The 20,686-nt window shown below is 40.1% G+C and overlaps 2 protein-coding genes across 10 annotated transcripts in view; one reads left to right on the top strand and one right to left on the bottom strand.

Annotated features, from left to right (window-relative positions):
• The window catches only part of ITGA6 (integrin subunit alpha 6), a 342,334-nt gene that overhangs the window by 25,534 nt on the left and 296,114 nt on the right, over positions 1 to 20,686 (bottom strand). For all 9 annotated transcript variants that reach the window (XR_009520154.1, XR_009520153.1, XR_009520152.1 and 6 more), the window contains 10 exons: positions 17,582 to 17,706; positions 15,867 to 15,946; positions 14,218 to 14,473; positions 12,232 to 12,363; positions 8,904 to 9,114; positions 8,006 to 8,199; positions 7,773 to 7,861; positions 6,943 to 7,061; positions 862 to 960; positions 552 to 613 (listed from right to left, as the gene is read on the bottom strand). Coding sequence is in view for 3 of the 9 variants with exons in the window: in XM_060016579.1 (XP_059872562.1) it covers positions 552 to 613; positions 862 to 960; positions 6,943 to 7,061; positions 7,773 to 7,861; positions 8,006 to 8,199; positions 8,904 to 9,114; positions 12,232 to 12,363; positions 14,218 to 14,473; positions 15,867 to 15,946; positions 17,582 to 17,706 (1,367 nt within the window). In the remaining 6 variants the exon portion in view is untranslated. The remainder of the gene's footprint in view (positions 1 to 551; positions 614 to 861; positions 961 to 6,942; positions 7,062 to 7,772; positions 7,862 to 8,005; positions 8,200 to 8,903; positions 9,115 to 12,231; positions 12,364 to 14,217; positions 14,474 to 15,866; positions 15,947 to 17,581; positions 17,707 to 20,686) is intronic.
• Positions 6,099 to 6,874, top strand: LOC132428558 (V-type proton ATPase subunit e 1). The gene has a single exon (XM_060016583.1). It carries the CDS (start codon positions 6,099 to 6,101, stop codon positions 6,342 to 6,344), a length of 246 nt encoding a protein of 81 aa, XP_059872566.1. The 3' UTR covers positions 6,345 to 6,874.

Consider the following 20,686-nt stretch of genomic DNA (forward strand, 5'->3'; position numbering starts at 1 on the left):
GGGTCAGTCAGCATCGGTGCTGGAACCAGGAGCAGGGCCCAAGTCTCTGAGTTCTCAAGGCCGGCCTTCACGTCCCCCCAGGGCCCACCCTCGGGGACACAGCTTGGGTGTTCTGGGCCATGGAGGCCTCTGGGAGGGGACCGGGCAGCAAAGAGACTATAAACTGGTAATTATTAGAGCAGGACGCAGGCTCCTGCGGTCACTCTTCTACAGCTACCACCCTCCACCTCACAAGTACAAAACCAATTTTCCACACTGCTTTTCAAAGACAGAAATGGAGGAAACGGTTGTGGAAGCAAATGAGTACTTTTCCAAGGCATTCATTCCGTCCTACATCATCTGCTCTGGAAACTTCAAATGGGGACCAAATGCAGTTTTCCCCTTGGGCTTCACCCTCCTGATTAAAGAGGAGACAACAGATAGACTTAGTTCTTTAAACCAGAATTTATGGACCCATTCTGGCCATTACAGTTTTTTATTCTTCTATTATTTATGCAACTTTCAACCTGGCAGACAGAAAAGATATAATTTTAAAAGTAGCAGGTACTTACTTATTGAAGGATTGTAACCAGTGGGTTTGGCAGTATATTCAAAACAGGCCTTGACCTTCAGGCTGTATAAAATCAAACACATATTTCTTAAGAGATGCATTATTGCCCTAGAAAAATATCCCAACACGTTCCCCAGCCCTGAAATCCCCCCAGTGACGACTGATGAGTAAAATGTTATATATTCACTTGACAGATTCCTCTTCCCTTTGACCATTTCTCTTAATCTTCCCTGTGGCTCCTCAGGGTAACAGGGCCATCATCAAGCAGAGACGTGACATGGGGGAAGAGTGGACACAGCGCAAACGCTCACCATATCCCGCTAGGCGCCCCGCAGGGCATTTTCTGATGGAGATCAATTCTGTTAGGTGTAACTGTGATGGTTTGCTGAATATTAATCACAGGCCGGGATCTGAAGACAAAGGAGTGAAAAAACAAGCTCAGCCCTTTGCTACTTGGAGGTAAGATGAACTCACATAATAGATAGGCATCCTCAGATGTGGCATCTTAAAAACCACAGGAAAAAAAAATGTTCCCCAATGTGATTTCTGCTCCCACACTGCTAAAGAAAACAACTGTTAACAGAGATAATTTAAAACCTGTTTACACGATATTTATAAAAATGTTTAAATATGATTTATTTAAAATTATAGATTGTTTTAATGATTTTAATATTAGAGTTTTTTAAACTGAAAGAAAATATGGGCAACATGTAAAAGTTCCAGAGTTTTCAGGCAAATATGTCTCGTCCCCACCTAAACCCCTAAGGAGACTTGCATGTCCTTCCAGACGTTATCAGTCAGTTTCAGTTAAAAATATTATCTAAAATTAAATATAATAACATGCATCTATTTTCTAAGTGGGAGCTTTTCATGCTTATCGCTCTGCATGTTACTTTTTTTCATGCACTAACATTTCAGAGGTCTTCTCATATCTATACACACAAACCTAGTTGTTCTTCACAGCTGGTGGTGTTGCATGTGTCAACATAACATCATTTATTTAACCAGTCCTTAATCAGTAGACATCGATAATTTTTTTAAGTCTTTCTGCTCTGACAGACATCCTTGCATATACATCCATGCACATGTATGCGTCCTAAATACATACATCTATTTATCTGTAGGATTAAACTCCTAGGCAGAATTTCTGAGTCAAAGAACACATGCATTTTTAATTCTGAGTAATCTTGCCAAAAAAAGATTACACCAACATACACCTAACACCTGGGGTGCTCGCTGTCAGGGTTTCTACATGCATGTGAATTTTAGTAATCCAGGCAAATCCTGAACATACAGGTCCCCATCTTACAAACATGTGCCCTTCCTATCCTCCCTCGGAATCTCCCACCCCCAACCTTAAGCCTTTGTCCACCTGCTGCCAGTACTGACTACAGCTTTTCTACCCGCACAATATCTCTACAAGCAAAACCTTGAATCCTTTATCCTTTCCCCCCTCTGCTCTGCCTAACCCAACCTCACAAGCACACAAGAAGCTGAGTCCCACAACTTTAGCCCTTCTCACCATGTAAAAACATCATCTTTCTCCCTTATGTATTCTTCCCTACTTCCCACAGCCAAGGGGTCACCAAGGGCCTACGGCTTAACCCCTGCCCCAGAGGCAGGGAAGTACAAGTGTATGGTGGCTGGGGAGACAGCGCACCTCTCTGCTCCTTTGCTCTCCAGCATGGACTCAGAGCAGGTTCTATTGCTCCACTACCACAGGGATTCAGTCACCCTGACTTTAGTGGGTTTGTGGTAAACCCAGCCATTCTGGAGAAAAGTGTTTCGACAAGAAAATGTATCCAAATTCCAAACAGCTACTTTGAACTTCTGGAATCCATCTATCAGTAGGCCAGAGAGGTTTTGAGTACCTTCCTGGGGAAGCCAGGAGCCAATTGAAGGGCAAATGCTGCCTACATTTTGTTTCTTCATTTCCCTTTATCTTAACTATCTTAACCCTTCTATTGTTATTTTACATTTAGACAGCTACTAATTTCTAAGATCCTAACTACAAGCGTACTTCGGAGATACTACAGGTTTGGTTCCAGACCACGGCAACAAAGCAAAAGGATTGCAATAAAGGAGTCACTTGAATTTTTTGGTTTCCTAGTGCATATAAAAGTTATGTTTACACTATACTGTAGTCTATTAAGTTGCAATGGCATGATGTCTTAAAAAAACAATGTACATGCCTTAATTAAAAAATACTTTATTAGCAGAGCAGCTCCCTCGCTGCAATCTATTCAAAGTCAGCCCTCGACACAAGGGTTTGTAGAAAAAGAAAGAAGAGAAAAAAAAAAGAAGAAAAAAAACACCTTTATTGCTAAAAAATAAAAAAAAAAAAAAAAAAATGCTAACCAGCATCTGGGTCTTCAGGAAGTCGTAGCAATAATATCAAAGATCAACCATAATGAAAATAATAATAATAATGAAAAAGTTTAAAATGTTGCAAGAACTACCAAAATGTGACACAGAGACATGAAGTGAACAAATATTAGAAAAATGGCACCTCACCACAAACCTTCAATTTGTTAAAAAAAAACCAAGAACACAGTATCTGTGAAGCGCAATAAAGCAAAGTACGATAAAACGAAGTACGCCTGTAGATATGTTCTTAAAGTCTTGAGAGCATATTTAAAAGGCAAAAATTCACAAATATTTTAAAGCCAGTTGCTACACATGCTAGAGTGTTTTACATACAATAGTATTAGGACTTTAGTGCGGCATAAATTTCAAAAGGAAATATTTTAACACATACTTCTGCCTAAATCCTATTTTTATTTCTGTTTTTAAACACACAACATACACACACAATTTTGAGTGCACATTATATATGAATCATAAAAAATGTCTTAACACATAAAGCAAATCTTATGGCTCAGCTGTCTCATGTTTAATTAGCATTTATTTATTAAGTACCCTGAAGTACTAGTATAATTTAGTGGGGAGAAATGCCCAGGGACTGAAGTTGGGAGGATTTAGGTACCACGCCCTGTTCTCACAGGATCCAGCCTTAAAAGTTCAAGCAAGTCCTGGGCCTCCATTTTCCTTGTTTGTAAAATAAGGGAGTTACCTTATTTCTTATTATCTTATTATCAAAGGCTTTTGAAATTTATTTTCATACTATCTATGAGGAATGAAGGAACACATTTACAGGGTTCACAGTCAACCTACTTATGAGGATGGGAAAGTAAGGATATTAAAATATCAATTACATACAGAGGCAAATATTTAATTGGCTAAAGTCAGGTTATCTACTGGGAAAGACGTCGTAACCAAATTTTGTTACAGAAATTCAAGTCTTCTTGACACCTGAGGTCTATGCCTCAAACTAGAACTAGAAGTTCAAATTGCTTTCTGATGGAAACTTGCTAAAATACTTGAATGTTATGCTATACTCTTCCACCTTTTAAAAATGTTGAGTATTTTAAGGTTAATACCTAACACTTATATGTACAGAGAGAAACAGGCATATAAAGGTAGTAACACACATTCATTCAGTTAACTAAATTTTTTTTTTCTTCTTCCTTTGGCCTCATATCCCAGATACATTTTTCTCCACTTATTTTCACATCTCCTACTTTTGTCATCTGTAACGTCTCTTGTGCTTCTTAGTTTTCATATAAAATGGCTTTCATAGATCTTGCCATTTAACTAGAAAACTATTTTTCTATTACGTTATATAAACGTACAGTATATTCTAGTTTTTTTAAATAGCGTGCTCTTCAGAAGTGTCCTGGTGTCGTTTTCCTACCCCCAGGGGTCTTGCTTAGGATTCTACTTAGACATAGAGGCCACATCTACACTTGCACCTTCTGGAAGAACAAAGGGCAATGATGGCACCAAGTGTACATACGGCACAGATTTTCTTCTTTTAGGGTTTCATTGTACATCACTGCCTATTTCTTTAAAGACATTCTTTAGATAAAAATGACTATAGAGCCAAATAGTTTAAAAAAACAAACCCCCATGGTTCACTCTCACCAATGAGCAAAGAAATGCAAATTCACTCAAAAGATGAGATCACATATATCACACTGGCAAAAATTAAATAGATTCATCCTGTTCAATGTTGGTAAGGGTGTGAGAAAATGGGTCCTCTAGCAGGTTGTTTTGGTGAGCATAAATCGCTAGCACTTTTCTGTGGATATATGTATCAATAAAAAAAATGTGCTAACCTCATCCCAGCAATTCTATTTCTAGGAATTTTTCTTTAAAAAATCCATTACACAGAGATACATACAATATACTGTACGGCACACTGTTTATAATAGCTAAAAGTCAAAGACTGTCTAAAAATTCCATCAACTGAGGATTCATTAAATGCATATTATGGAATAATATTAAGTTGTTAGAAAGAGTAAGATTGATGTATCTGCATTAACAAGGAGAGATAACTGAAGAGATTAATTTTTAAAAGCCAGAACAGAGAACAGCAGTTATAGTATGGCCTTTTGATGATACCCTAGAACTGGAGAGAGACTCAAAACTATTAAAAGCTGTTTCGTGGAAGAAGAGAATATTGGGGAACTTGCGCTTAACTGAAATTCTGTATTAACCTTTTTTTTTTTTTTTAAAGAATGTGCTTTTTAAATAATAAAAAAAACTTCTTTAACAATTTTTCCTGGTGATTTCCAGCAGTGATGGAATTGCTGGGATAAGGGGACTCAGACACAGCTGATGGGCACACTGTTGCAGCCTTTCTGGAGGTCATCTCACTTGTGAACCTGAATCACAAGTCCTAAAACACACATGAGCCTTCAACTTAGCAACTCACTTTTAGGAATTTACCATAAGGAAATAATCCAGGACACAAAGAAAATTAAGGATATTGACCACACCTTTGTGTATCATAATAGGAGCAAAAAACCAAACCGGGAAAGCAACATAAATGTGTCCAATGACAGTATGGCAGTGGTTAAGTAAACTATGATCCAGCCATGGGATATCTCAGACAACCATTAACTTCATTTCAGAAAAGTACTCAATGACAGGGAGATAGTCCACTATGCATTATAAACTCACTCATGGAAAAAGGCCACTATACGTTACAAACCAACAAAAGCAGGTTACAAAACAATATGTACGTTATGATCTGAATTTTGTTAAACATATGTGTATATTCACAGAAGATTAAAAACTAGAAGGATATAAACCAAAATTTTGGAGTTTCATAATGGATGGTGAAATACAGGACATTTATTTCCATCTTTATATTCTTTATACTATCAAATTTTCTGTTTCAGTTTTTATGAAAATAAAGGTTTTTGAAATATATCCAAAAGTAAAAATTTTCCACCCATTCTGACCTTTTTAAAAAAACTAGTTCAAAATTACAGCAAGACTTTACAAAATAGGTTTTTATTACATCATTACACTACTCTGAAGAGAAAAAGAATATTCAAAATTCATACAAGCCTTTCCCTTTGAAGTATAGTTGTTAACAAATTTCAATTCAAAAGGTAAAAAAATTCTAGTGTAGGTTGACACTTCCGGGTGGGACCACAGTGAGGCGGCGGGGCAGGGGCTGGCACCTCCCGCAGCAGCCATGGCGTATACGGGCCTCACCGTGCCTCTCATCGTGATGAGCGTGTTCTGGGGCTTCGTCGGCTTCCTGGTGCCCTGGTTTATCCCTAAGGGTCCCAACCGGGGAGTTATCATCACCATGTTGGTGACCTGTTCCGTTTGCTGCTATCTCTTTTGGCTGATTGCAATTCTGGCCCAACTCAACCCTCTCTTTGGACCGCAGTTGAAAAATGAAACCATCTGGTACCTCAAGCATCATTGGCCTTGAGTAAGAAGACCTGCTCGCCAGTGCTCAGTCATTGAGGTCACGAGGAGAACTCCTTTAGATGCAAAATCACCTCCATACCCAGACCACCTTCCTTGACTCGCCCAATTTGGCTGTCAGCTGCCTTAAACGTTCCCACCACATTTGAATATCTTATTCTACAATGCAGTATTTTTTCCTGTCACCTTTTTTACACTTTGATGAATGATGTGCCTATTGAATCTAAACTGTGCTGCCTCTATAAAATGTTTATGTACTGTTTGGAGATAGAAAGTGCTGTTCTTTTGAGAAATAACATTACTCTCTCCTTGGAAACTGTGGATCTGAAGATGGCTCCTGCCTGCTCACAACGTGAGAATCAGTGAAGTGTTTAAAAACTGTTACATGACAGTAAGACTCCAGTGGGGCAGTCAGTAGGAGAACATGTTCAGAGGGAAAAATCTGTCCCACCAGAATTATACCAAAGTATATTTTCGGGATGAATTTCTTATTTCTGCCCTCCTTTGGAATAAATTATTTTTCTGCTCTCTAAAAAAAAAAAAAAAAAAAAATTCTAGTGTAAGCGGATTACCAAACATGCTTTAAGTCAGAGATTACACACCTGAAAATAGTTACTGAATCTGAGAGGGAACCAACAGCAACATCGGGGTAGGAATTTCTATCAAGGTCCATGTTTCCGGCAATTGAATATCCGAAAAAAGGTGATTTACCCTGGAGAATCTGAAAGGAACAGGGCATCAGAATGGACACTGGGCCACTAAAATGAGCCTCTTATCCATGCTTTGAAAAAGGCACATAAGTCTCTTTTGAACTGAAGATTAAGGGGTTACTTATAAATTACATTAAATCAAAACTAAATCATAAATAAGTATACATATGGTCCAACACTTCATACATTTTATTTCATAAAAGTTATCTGATTTATGTTGTACCTCAAAAGACAAAAGAGACAATTTTTGATGAGCTTGTGTACTATATTAAGTCGATCAGTGTTATTTCAAACCAAACCTCTCTACCTGCTCTCCAAATGTCTTGTTTTTCTCAAAAGCAATTTTTAGTTTTTGGTATCTGAATTCTATGCAATTACAATCATCTCTTATGGTTGTCCAGTTTCATCTCTATTTAGTACGCTACTAAAAGAAATATATCACATTTCCATCTATTTATGCTGTCAGAATAAACTTTTCCTTTGGCTTACTTTGATTCCTAATTCACCAAAGAAATTTTACAATTTAAAACAACCAGGTCATTGCATTTATATCTATTTACAAGCTATCTTCTAATAATACATTTTTTATGAAAACAAAATTCATACTATTGTAGACTTGTAAATAAAACATGATTAGTGTGAAAATTCATATAAACCTAAACATTCCATTAGAAAGCAAACTGTTGAGACCTTTGTTGTAGAAATCCAGGTTATCTGGTTACCTGTGTTGGTTTGGTATTTATTCCGTTCGCAGATCCATGATAGATAAAAACCTTCCCCTTACCATCGTAGGGTGCTCCAACTGCAATATCTGTTGACAACGCCACATTTTAACAAACATTAAATTTTAAAAGCATTCCAATACAATGTTTTAAAATAAGATGCCATGAGCACTCACTATTTTAGACAATCAAATAATCTATAAATCATGACCAATTCATAATCTATTGTCTACCTGGGTAGCCATCTTGATTAATATCACCGATATTTTTGACCGCAATGCCAAACATAGAATCTTTGGTTCCATTAAGACGAATTGGCTTGACATTATTCCATCTGCCTTGCTGGTTAATGTAGACATACGCTGCACCTCCAACTTCTCCACTTCTATCAAAATACTGTGGGGCTCCAATAACTATATCTTGCCACCTGAAAACATAATGAGGGGAAGAACTGTGAACCATTGGCTAAAATACCAGCGAGCTTAGGGAGAATCCCACATGCCCAGGTATTAAGGACACAAAGAGATATGATAAAAGGACCTCAAATCTGGAATTTATATATCATCAATTAAAGTATTTTTTAAAAACCAAGGTAGCCTCTAATAAACACCCAAAGAAAAATATCAAGGGTAAGAACTTGAAGCCAGTTCCCAAGTTACATCTATAGTGCGCAGACTCCCAGTAAAGATTCCACTCCCCTCCACCTTCATCTCTCTACGAGACCCAAACTGGCACCACCAGCCACAGAGACCTTTGTATTGACTTTGTCACCAATCCCTACTTTCAACAGGACATTCTGGATGCTCCAACAGCCCCTCAAGAAACCAGAGAACAGAACCTCGTAGGTGTTTTTTTTTTTTTTTTTTTTGAGTTAAAGTTTAATTCTCACGGACCCATGATCCCAGCACATAGTAAAACTGAAAACTGAAAATGTAATCCTACCCACTGGGGAGGGTAACGGATGCCTACTGCCAAAATATAAGTGAGGAAGAGTGATGGAATGGTAAAAACCTGGCAGCAGAAATATTTTTTCCATCAACTAACCTGAAAGGATATTTCTTCTCAAGACCTACAGAAGCCAGAGCAGCAATGAATTCTTTGCACATAAAAAATAACCTAAGAGGTTCTTACCCATCTTTGTTAAGGTCCACCACTGCCACGTCGTAGCCAAATGAAGAAGCCAGCCCTTCCCCGTCAAATATGTACTCAGGGAGAAGGTGCGCAGACTTCAGGTCTCTTTTAAGCAAAACCACAGCTCCACTGTGATTGGCTCTAGGAGCACCAGATACAAAAGTGATCTCATCTTTGGAAACAATACCCTTCCCTGAGTCCAAAGAAAACCCTAGAAAAACAAAACAGTACATATCAACTCTGTTTTTCAGGAGGTATGTAACACTGGTTACTCCCACCACTCTCCTCTGACCCTCCCCACCAGCTATCACATCTACGATAAGAGTCACAGAGCCAAGAGATGTGACACAAGTACAAAGTAGTAGGCTACTGCATTGCTTTCTACGGGAACGTATTAAGACTTTTAAAGAAAAGCACCTATACTATTTGGCATCTGTGTAACTTGAATCATGAAGCATTCATGCATCTTAAGAATCAGTTTGAACCCCATTTTAATACTGAAACTGCTGTAAAAGGAGATCAAGCTAGATACTAAATTATCATGGGAAAGTTACATACTATATACTGGGATACAACCTGACATAGTGTAATTGAGTGCATGTTATAGGGTTTTGCTCTAATGTAGTAGTTAGTAACTTCTGTACTCAATCTCTTTGGTCGTCAGGCAAGAATAAGAATGCGAACAACATTAATATACCACTGACAGCGTTTCACTATTTGGGGTCAACTCAGTTCTCAGACACAAACATGCAAACAAAACCATGATTGATGAGCTCGAGTGTTTGAGAACCTGGTATAAACAATAGAGGTGAGCAAGTTGTCATCTGTATCAATTACATACTTGTTCAGAGGGCAGAAAAACGGTAGAACACCTCACCATAAAGCATCAGGTAGGATGTCAGATTACCAATATTGAGGTTAAATGGCAAGCAAACACAAACGCCCATATCAAAGTCATTCAAATTAAGCCAATCTTCCTATGTAAAGGCGAGGCAGATGCAGAATACTATAAGCTCACCCTTTTTATTGGGTTTTATTTACAAAAAGCTTCACCACTACTGTTGCAGTTCTCAAATTGTGAAGTGAGTCAAAAAATAGGATGAGCTACAAGTTTAGAAGAGGGCGATACAATTGAATCCAGCTCTGGAAGCCATCTGTCTGCAGCGCCTCAACCACGACATGCTTTTCATGTGTGCTTCACTTGAAATGAAATAGAAAATAAAAAGATTTATGCTCTGTATGGATCAAAAAAAAATTCTTAAATGACCATGACCAAGATAATTTATTTGTCATCTCAGAGGTCACAAACCTAGGTAGCTATTCATCATCACATCAGGGGATGTGTCGGGCTGCTCCCTGGGAGGCTGTGTTTTATAAACAAACTGATCAGGATCTGTATAGGAAATGCTGGTCAAAAACAGCAGGCCTGTACACATGCACGGGACGGAAGAGATTGAAGAAAAAGCAATTATACTCGGTAAGAGGCACGCCAGCTACGGCCGTGCTCGCCGGATGATGAGGCCACCACTGCATCCGGCAAGCCACCCTCTTTGCCAGCTTCCAAACCTCATGCAGATCATTTTATTCCTAAAACCTACTGCTGTTTTTGAAATGACAGATGCACAGACAGCATGGACAACCAAAATGTAACAGTACAAACTTGACACTCTTTTCCCCCCCAGGCAACCACGTTTGAGGAAATTCATTCCAAAAGTGGCAAATGCATTCAATAAAAAATGTTTAATATTTTCAAATGTTCCAACAAACTAAGTTTATAAAATCCATGGGCATCTATCTTACAGACCAAAGTGTTGGTTTCTTGACCAAAGCCATTAACTTGAAATATCATAAACTTAATTCCTAAATAACCCATTTGAAGAGAGGTTGTCTGTTAAAATTTATTCAAATAAAATATTGGTTTGTTGATAATATTTACCTTGGAAAGGATTTTACCCTGAAAAAGCCTATTTAATAATTGACACTCCAAACCACTTGGCCTTGTGTTCCCTTCCTGTCCTGCAAAGCCACTAACAACATTCACACTCCCAGCTGCTTCCCACCCTGCCCCAGTCATTTTCATAAGAGTTTCTTCCCTTGGCTAGGGGATTACTAATTGTGTGACCTTGAACTAGGAAATTAATGTCCCAAAGGCACAAGTTTTTTTTCTCCCCATCAGCAACAGAGGGACAATGATACTTATTTTATATTGTTGGGAAGATCAAATAAGACCTATCAAGTAGTAAGTGTGTGATTTATAGCACATAGTAGGTGCTTAACAAGCGATAAGTATAACTTTTGTCCCTTCTTGCCTTCACACCAAGTTTTTAATTTGGGGGTGGGGAAGTTTCTGAAGAGTTGTGTTTTTTTTTAATTAACAGTATTGTTCATACATATTTATATAATTACAAAAATTTTTGAAGAATACATTTACTAATACCTTGTTTAGAATTATTTTTAGATCTACACCTATTTTTTCTCTTTTTTTAACCTTCCATTGTTCTAGTAATATCTCTAGCATATGGGTATGTCTCTATTTTTGAAAAAGAATAGGTTACTATTTAGGTTTAGGAGATTTTTTACATTTTTTCCAAGAATTGCACAGTAATTATTCTTTATGTCAACTCATACCAAGAATTAAAGCTTTTAAAAGCCTTTGTGTAATTACCATAATGCACATGAATAATTTAGGACACCCATTAGTAATGCAAACAAGCCTTAGGAGTTAAGGAATTGGCACTTAGACACAATCCGGGTGTCCTCAAGAGCTGCCTTAGCACTCCTGCTTAGGCTCAGCTGTAAAGCCCCCGTGCCACCCGCCAGGGGCTTTGTGACAAGAGGGCCCCAATCCAGGAGCAAGGCCAACCCGTGGAGAACAGCAATCACAGAGGATGGACCTGGAGGTCTTGACCTGCCACTTAAGAGTAACTTCATAAATGCAGCTCTTAAAGAGTCTCTCTCCAAAAAGAGGCACTGAAGGGAGAGGGAAGGCATTTCAGCCTCCTGCTAACATCCATGCATGAACAGCCTGCCTCAGGTTACAGAGGCCGACACTAGCTCAGGAAACAGACCTCCACACAGGAGGACAGAAGATTTTAGGAGACAGTAGTAGGTTTCCTCCTGCTTTGAGCAAGCTCAGGTGAGACGGGAAGGATCCCAAGCTTCAGTCAGGTTACCTTGGGATCACCAAGGCTTAAATTCCAGTAAATGCAGCCACAGTCCCCTGGCTCCAACCTGGCCTCTTCTCAGCCTAGCAGTCCAGGGTCCTGTGACAGCGGTGTCACACAGAGGCACCTGAAGAGGCAGGCATGCCGTCTACTCTCGTTCCTACCTAAATAACTGTTAGCAGGAACAGGAACTAGACTTTCATCATGGTCAGTCTCTCCACCAACTTCATAAGGCCCATCTTCAAAGATGTTCATGTCAAAAAAAGTGTTATTCTTTTGCTCTACGCGAACAATCCCTAAAAGAATGAAATGGTTAAAAAAAAAATGAAGATGAAACAAAATAAAATAGATGGTTCCTAATAAACATTCCTCGTGTTATCATTAAGCACAGAAAGAAAAGTCTGAAGGAAGAAAAGGAGAAGAAAGATGACTTTTGAGGTTATTAAAGTTAAAAAATCATGTTCGTGTAGATTTTTACATCAAACAAATTTGTTCTAGTAATAAAAAAAAAATGCCCATGCATTTTCATGAATTATCTTTATAATGCCATGACACTAGATGGAAAATGGAATGTTTACTTAGTTAACTAAACCTACAAAAAACTTTTAAATTATATGAACCTGATATATTTTACATTTTCTATAATCCTAAATCAATTTATCTTTTTACTGTACTGTGAAAGTAAGATTAGTAGTTTGATCTTTTCTTCCAATCACTTTAACCAAAGATTTAAAAGCTTTAAAAAATTTTCACAGCTAATAATTGAAAAGAGAAGATCTCACATAGTCCACTATAAATGGTAACATTTTAAGTCAGAATTTATAAAGCAGATAAAACATGTTTCCCGTAAATTAAACCATACATAATTGATGGGTGTTTTTATTGTTTTGTTTTACTATGTATGGCCTCTATTCTTGCTAAAATAAAAAAATTTCTAAATTCATGTGTTATTTCGATTAGGTCAAGATAACCTGACAAATGCTGTTACGTGGAAGTTTTGGTTGGGGCCGGGGAGCCCAAAGGAAATTCCTCCCAAAGGTTGCTATCGAGCAAGGTGTTCTCATTTCTAATAGGAAATTTCTGAATGGAAAAAGGGAAAATTTTCCTAAGTTTTTCCTGACTAGTGAAAATGTTATAACACAGGATTTATTTTAATAAATTTCTCAAAAAAAAGTCTTATTTCCAAATCAGATGCACTTCTCTTCACTACGGATTACAGTAAGGTTAATTGTCCTTTATAACACAGTGGTTTTTCTACACCTGCTTAATTTCTTCAGAGAAGTTGAACTTTTACTACAGGAGCACTGACCATGTTCATCCAGGCAAAAAATGCAGGCCATTCTTCTCCCTCCCTCCCTCCCTCCCTCCCTCCCGGTGTCTCCTTTTACCTATATCACGAAATTATTTAAACAATACCATTAAACAATCTTTCCAGAAGTTATCCAAAATCATCTCAAAATTCCCTAATTTGACATCTATGCTTCTAACTATACTGCTTTATTAGCAAAACACAGCCTTTTAAGATAATACATAATGAAAAAATGTCTAGGGCGTCCCTGGTGGCGCAGTGGTTGAGAGTCCGCCTGCAGATGCAGGGGACACGGGTTCGTGCCCCGGTCCGGGAAGGTCCCACATGCCTCGGAGCGGCTGGGCCCGTGAGCCGTGGCTGTTGAGCCTGCACGTCCGGAGCCTGTGCTCTGCGGCAGGAGGGGCCACAACAGTGAGAGGCCCACATACCGCAAAAAAAAAAAAAGTCTGTATTAATACAATGTTATTTGTACATGACACCACTCAATTATTTTCAGTTTTCCGATCCCTACCTTAAAATTAAAACTTTCAGCTTCATGAAACAGGCAAATACAAAACAGCAAAAACTAATGTTAATTATATTCTTACAGAAGAAAGTTAATTACTTATATTAATGTAAACTGCTGGCAAAGGGGGAAAAAATCTCTTAAAACATACATTTTGAACATTATTTGTTTTTAAAAATCAGAATTTAGATATTTTGCTATCCTACCCTACTTCTACAACATAAAAGTGCCTTATAACACATGTTGTTTTCATTTAAAATGTACTAAATCATGGTGCATATAATAGCAATCATGTAATCATTCTAATCTCTATTTCTATAAATACACACGTCATACCTTTCCAGTTGTAAGTGCCTGGGGCTCCAAACGCAATGTAATGAAAGTCTTTAGTGAAAGTAGCTGCCACACCTTGTTGGCAAGAACCAAATTTTTCATGACCTCTTAATCGGCCATCGCAAAAACTCCAGTCTCCTCCATCCATATCATCTTCAATCCTGAGATTCTGACTTAGGACGTAACACCTTCCAAAAATGTCTCGGGATTCCTGTTTTGTATTAACATGCTGCCTTTTTTCATATCGATGAGCACATGTCTGCAAACAGATGGAATAAAGTAGCCCATACACGTCGGCAAACCCTACGTCTTTCATTACAGATTGATGAAGTTGTCAATAATCAAGAGGTTAATTCTAAGTGGGATGTTAAATGTGGCCTCCTCCTGAGATTGGATCTGAAAACCAGCAAATCTTCCTCTCCACAGTTGCAAGGAGACCATTCTCTAGCACAGGGCTTCTGTCTTGCCCTCAGTCTGAGAATACTGCTCCAATCCAAATACTGAATGCCCATCTGTAATCCACAGGCAAATTTATTTATAAATTTACTTGTCACATAAACAGTGGGAAACACCCTATTTCATCTTCTCAGTTTAATTGGTTTTTAGTGGCTATATAAACCTTCACATCAGTATGTTTGTGAAAACAAGTACTCATATTCCAGAGGAGAGAAATCATGGACATATTTTCACAGGGATCAGGCTAACACTGCTAAAACAAAGACATTTTCCTTTTACCTATACTATTTCCTTATAATCAATACTAAATAACTTATCCTCTGAACTCTTGAGATTAAGTTTATTTTAAAAGGCAGAGACAATTACACTGCTGGGAGAGATGAAATAATCTCTAATTTTACAGGGTATTCATGGCCACCCTCCATATAACAGGCTGAAAACACTTTACAATGTCCAAGTCAATTTCCCATGATGCATCCCCTTAGATATAAAAATTCAGTGTTTGGTAAAATTCTCACTTTTCTCAAAATTCTACATAAATTTGTTACAGCAACCAGATTTTGAAAGAGACAGAAAGATCATCATAATCCAGCCTGGCACCTCCAAGGCCACCTCGCACACTCCATCTAACAGACCCTTTTTTCTTCGTTACCACTTCTATTTGAAGAAGCTCAGAATATATAATAAAAGAGTTTAAAATTATCTGATCCTTACTTTCCATGACCATTCCCATATTTTTTTTTCATAACTCATCTATAATAGCTACATAGTTCCTGAGACAAAAAGCATGCCTAGTTTTTTTGTTTGTTGTTATTGGAGTATAATTGCTTTGCAATGTTGTGTTAGTTTCTGCTGTATAACAAAGTGAAGCATGTCTCGTTTTGCTTTGCTTCTTGTTTTAAGACCACCTAGAGTTTTAGGGACATTGGTAACGGTTTTTAAATAAGTTCTTTGAATCTGAAAGTTCTAAAGAAAAGCAGATCGTAGAGCTATTTCAAAATAGATCAGAAGTCACAGGAAAAATAATGCTTTCATTTTTTCTTGACATCAATTCCTGCTTTAAAGCAGTCAGTTTTCTAGAATGTATACTCTATGCAGGCAGAAGCTCTACCTGTTTTGTTCAATACTGTAAGCCCAGCAGTGGCACACAACAGGCACTCAGACACTGTGGAATGGACACACTTCTCTACACTTACCACAACTTTGCCCCCTGGACCTTGGCTCTGGACGGTGACCCCCATCCACTGATCTTCCTTGCTTTCCGATGAAGGGTCAGCTGTGGAGAAAGCAGCACAGGTTACACACACACAGTTAGGACTTCAAAGCCATTGCAACAGGAAATGAACCAATAAATGAACAAAAATATAAGAAACAGCTTCTAAATTGCCTTGACTCCAAGTCTAAACACTTAGTAAATTTAGTTACTCAATCCAGAAAAATTACTTCTCATCTTAAGAAAACGGGTGAGTGATTATTGGTATGAATGATTCATCAAATTCTTTATATAAAATACATACCTTTACCTGGTAGCCCTTCACTTTCTCTGACATCCAGGGTCCCGAGTACAGAAACTAGCATCCAAACTAACAAAAAGTGGGTACTTCTCTACATACTCCCAAATTTGTTACATAATAGCATGAACTCTTCTTTACTGCAGATGGGAAGACAAGGCCTCAGACTCACTTTATATCTTCCTATCAATGCAGAAAAGGAAAGTGATATATTTATTTTTACCTCCTTCCTCCAAAAAGAAGAGAGGGAAACCATAAATCTCACCATGTGCTCATTTCAGTATCAATCTGAGCCTACTGTTTGACCCTACATCCAAATTTTTGCCTTCCCCAATGAGAAGGCAGACATGATTTCCAATCTTGAATCATTACAAAACTATGAAACCTGGGGCTTCCCTGGTGGCGCAGTGGTTGAGAGTCCGCCTGCCGGTGCAGGGGACGCGGGTTCGTGCCCCGGTCTGGGAGGATCCCACATGCCGCGGAGTGGCTGGGCCCGTGAGCCATGGCCGCTGGGCCTGCGCGTCCGGAGCCTGTGCTCCGCAGCGGGAGAGGCCACAACAGTGAGAGGCCCACGTACCGGGGAAAAAAAAAAAAAAAAAAAAAAAAACAAACTATGAAACCTAACAACTTTAGGTAGACAGAAGGAAGAAATGCCAAAATGTTAAGTAAAGAGCAATTATGCCTACATTATCAGTGGGTCTGGGTTTTTTCCTTACAGTTCAAAGTCATTTACAAGTTTCCCACAATTAACATGTATTATTTTCTAATCAGTAAAAAAAAAAAACCCAAAAACAAATGCTGTTGCTAAAAAGATGAAAAAGCAAGAGAAGAACATAAACATGAATCTGCAAGTCTGCTTAGACCAAGAATGTCAAACTAGGTTTTGTTGCAGCTTCTCAGGACCCTAATTGCTCTGCCTACCACACAGTCTGTGCAAAACAAGCCTGAGATACAGTAGCGCAAAATTTATCCATGTTGGCCAGCTTTCATTTTAGAGAGATCTGATGTTTAAACAGTCTTTCTCCCAAATAGTTTAACAGCAAATGAGAACTTTTGGCCGCTGAGTACAAAATACACATTCAATTTTCCTCGCGGCTGTGAATACAGTTTCTCTCCCGTAGAACCTCAACACATCACTAGGTGGCGACATCGATACACCATATCAGTTTAGAAAGCAGAGTTGGGTAGTGGGGCGGGCAGGAACTACGCTGCAGCCCAGTGACTTAAAACGTAAATGTGCTCAGGGCAAGCAAGAAACAGACGAGGCTGATGCAATTAACAGAGGCCCTCTCTCCAGGAATAAATGCTTGTCCCCCCCGCTTTCCTTCCGCCTGGAAAGGGCAAGTGGGATACAAGGCAAGTTGGTCAAGGGAACCCTGAGCGAGTGCAGAAGAACTCACCGTCGTTATCAAATTCAATCCGTGGGCACGGCCCCCGGGAGGTGATGTCGCAGCTGTACAAGCCTCCTGTTCTGTTGGCCTTCTGCTGCGGAAGGGCCACTGCCCGTGGGGCCCCTACGAGCAACCTGTTGACGAAGCAGAGAATTTGCAGATTTGAGTTGAATACGCATGTAACGTTTCAATCAGTCAGAACCAGGAGATACTGGGGTTATTCTTTATCAAGGAGTCCCCTAATTCTCTGCCAGTTTAGGTGGTGAGGGAGAACAAAAGCAGAGCCCTGTGACACACACACACACACACAAAATGATGCAAGTCAAGCACAAGAAGAAGGGTTGTTGAAACAAGGTGAAGGATACACGTTTCTCTCATCGAATCAGCAGCTCTCTGTGGAGCACGATTCTGGTGTTTCAGAAGCCACGCTTTGCACAGAGCTTGCCCCCTGCACCTATGCCAAGGACATTATAAGGAACCCAGACACAACAAACACTCCCACACTGGAGAAGAAAAATGGTCACATTAAACTCAACAAGCGGTGATACGTCCATTTCCAACATTGTGCCTTCCTGGGGGTGGTTTTCAAAGGTAATTTTGAATGTCCCCCAGATTTCCAGTTTTTACACTGTCATTAATTAAACCGGGAGGCCATCAGACTGAGGTGGCTCTAACGCTGCGGCAGCCTACGGAAGCGAACCAAAATCTCAGCCTGTAAACGCCTCTCTGTTGCAAAACCAAACCCTAAGGGCAACCAATCACAAACTGTGCCCATCCCATCAAATCATTTCCTTGCTTTGCTTCCTTACTTTCCCTGTGTCTTTCCCTGCTCCTGTCGGTGGAGCACCGCTAACCACTTCCGCTTGACGCTGCCAGGTTCGCACTGATTTCTGCTCAAACTCGTCCAGTTTTTAATATGCCTCAGTTTACCTTTTAACAACACAGATTTGGAACCAAACCTGTGCCCAAGATACAACTCAACTGAATTACTCTTTTGCGGCCTCTTTCTGCATCAATTCTTACTTCCTGGCATTTTGGTCATCTCCACAAGCTCCTCCTTTATCGTCCAATTAATCCCCACCAAGGATTCAGCGATACCACTTACGTACTAGGCATCCTAATATTCCCTCTCCCCTCCCACCTCAGGGTTCTTGCCATCTCCAGTAAGAGGGGTCCTAAGCCACACCCACAATCCTGAAAATCTGTTTCCCAGCCAGAGGGATCTTTGGAGACCCACTACCTTTCTGCTGTGTTCTTTTTAATTAATGCCCTTTACTCACCATCAGTTTTACAATCTTTGAGGTCTGGCTGACTGACAAGAGGAGAAGAAACAAAGAGAAAGAACATACACCTGACTGGACAGAGAAACAGAGCTGAAAGGGAAACCAGGCTGGAGTTGGGGAAAAGGGCTGGGAACACGAATGTGAACCAACAACCAGCTCCCAAAACAGAAAAGCCACTCCTGGCCTTCAAGAAACTCACAAATCTCAGATGCCAAAAACAAAAGAACAAAGAAACAAATAAACAACCCCACACACACGACAGTCCTTACCACTTTTGTCTTTGCTGTGATCCCAATAAAGGATTTAAATTTTTTTTTTTTTTAAACCAATGCATCGCAGTGGGTACAATGCAAAGAAAATGCACTCAGAAAACAGAAACGGGAGCCAGACTCTGCCCAGGGAGAACCAGTGAGGCGGGTCTTACAGAACGATGGCTGGCTTGTGTGGGAACATGCATCCCTTGCACCATCCTTCCTCCCAGACCCTTGGGTGGAAGCACCATCAGCCTCCACCTCCAATTCGTCCAACATTTAAGGGATGAAACAAAAACACACCAAAGTACGGAACTGCAGGACCAAGCTGGGGTCCTTGGTGCCTGGAACTTCTGTGCAGAGGCAAGGCCAAGGGCTGTCCCACACCTATTCCGCTAATGTCATTCTTAATCCCAGGAGCACTGACAAAGAGCTGAGAGGTGAACTAGGCTACACTGTGAGTGAACAAGCTCAATTATCCAGCAGGGGTGGAGATGGAACCCTGTCTAAGTACTTCAAGGGATAAGCAAAGTGCTAGGGTCAGAAGCACAAAATCACAGGATGTGGGCACTGGAAGTGCTGGAAAATGCATCCAGCCCTCTAACTTCACAGACGAGGAAACAGGGGCTTTGGGGAGGAGGGTAAGTACCCTGTCCCTAAGACCTCACAGCTAGTTGGGAGCCAGGAAAAAAAACTACCTTGGAGTAATGTTTTCTCCATTGCTCTAAACTGCTCGCTCCTAGGAAAATAAAACCCAGGATTTTAAGGTGTTTACAATTTAAATGAAAGGGCAAAACCTACACAAATGAAACATTGAAACAAGAACTGTTCCATTTACTAAGATTAATTCAGAAAGGGTGAGGGAAGGCGGAGGCGAAGCATTATTGCAGCTGGGTGGGGTGAAGGTCACGAGGAGATTTCCTGTAGAGGTAACGACTCCAACAGGCAAGGCTATAAAGAGCAGAGCAGGCCAGGAGTTCCAAGGTTATTACTGTGTGCCTTCTCTGACCACTTCCTCTCCTCATCCCCACCCAAGGAGCCTGGCAAGCTACCATAGGCAGGTACTGGGGCTTGTTATTTCCCGTTGACCGTCCTCGCTCATTTGTTCACTTATTCATTCCACAAACATTCAAGAGCCTCCTAGGGTGAGTAAGAATTGTCCCCCTCCCTGCCAAACCCTGGCCCTGTGAGAGCCAGATCCATAATCGGGTCTTTAAACCACAGGGAGGTAGAAGCAATGGGAGGCCGGGGCAGAGTGCCACGCCGGTCCAGAGGGCGCTAAACCTGCCCTGGAGCGTGTGTCACCTAGAGATGACAGGAGCTGGAGGTGGCCCAGTGAGGGGCACAGCATGTGCACAGGCTGAGAGGGAAGGGGCCGGAGGAAATGGAAGAGTAGGAATCGGCGATGCAACAAGACGGGATTGGGGATGGGCAGCCTGATCTGCGGAGCTCCGCGTTCCGGTGCAAAAGGCCACAGATGCGCACCTGCGCAGCGCCTCAGAGCCCTTGGCTTCCGCTGACCGTTTGTCCCCAGCAGGGGACAGGTGCTTCCGGGTTTCCTGTTGTTGAAAAAGCTGTGG

Source organism: Delphinus delphis, chromosome 7 (assembly GCF_949987515.2).
Source record: "Delphinus delphis chromosome 7, mDelDel1.2, whole genome shotgun sequence".
In the NCBI taxonomy this organism is placed as follows: domain Eukaryota; kingdom Metazoa; phylum Chordata; class Mammalia; order Artiodactyla; family Delphinidae; genus Delphinus; species Delphinus delphis.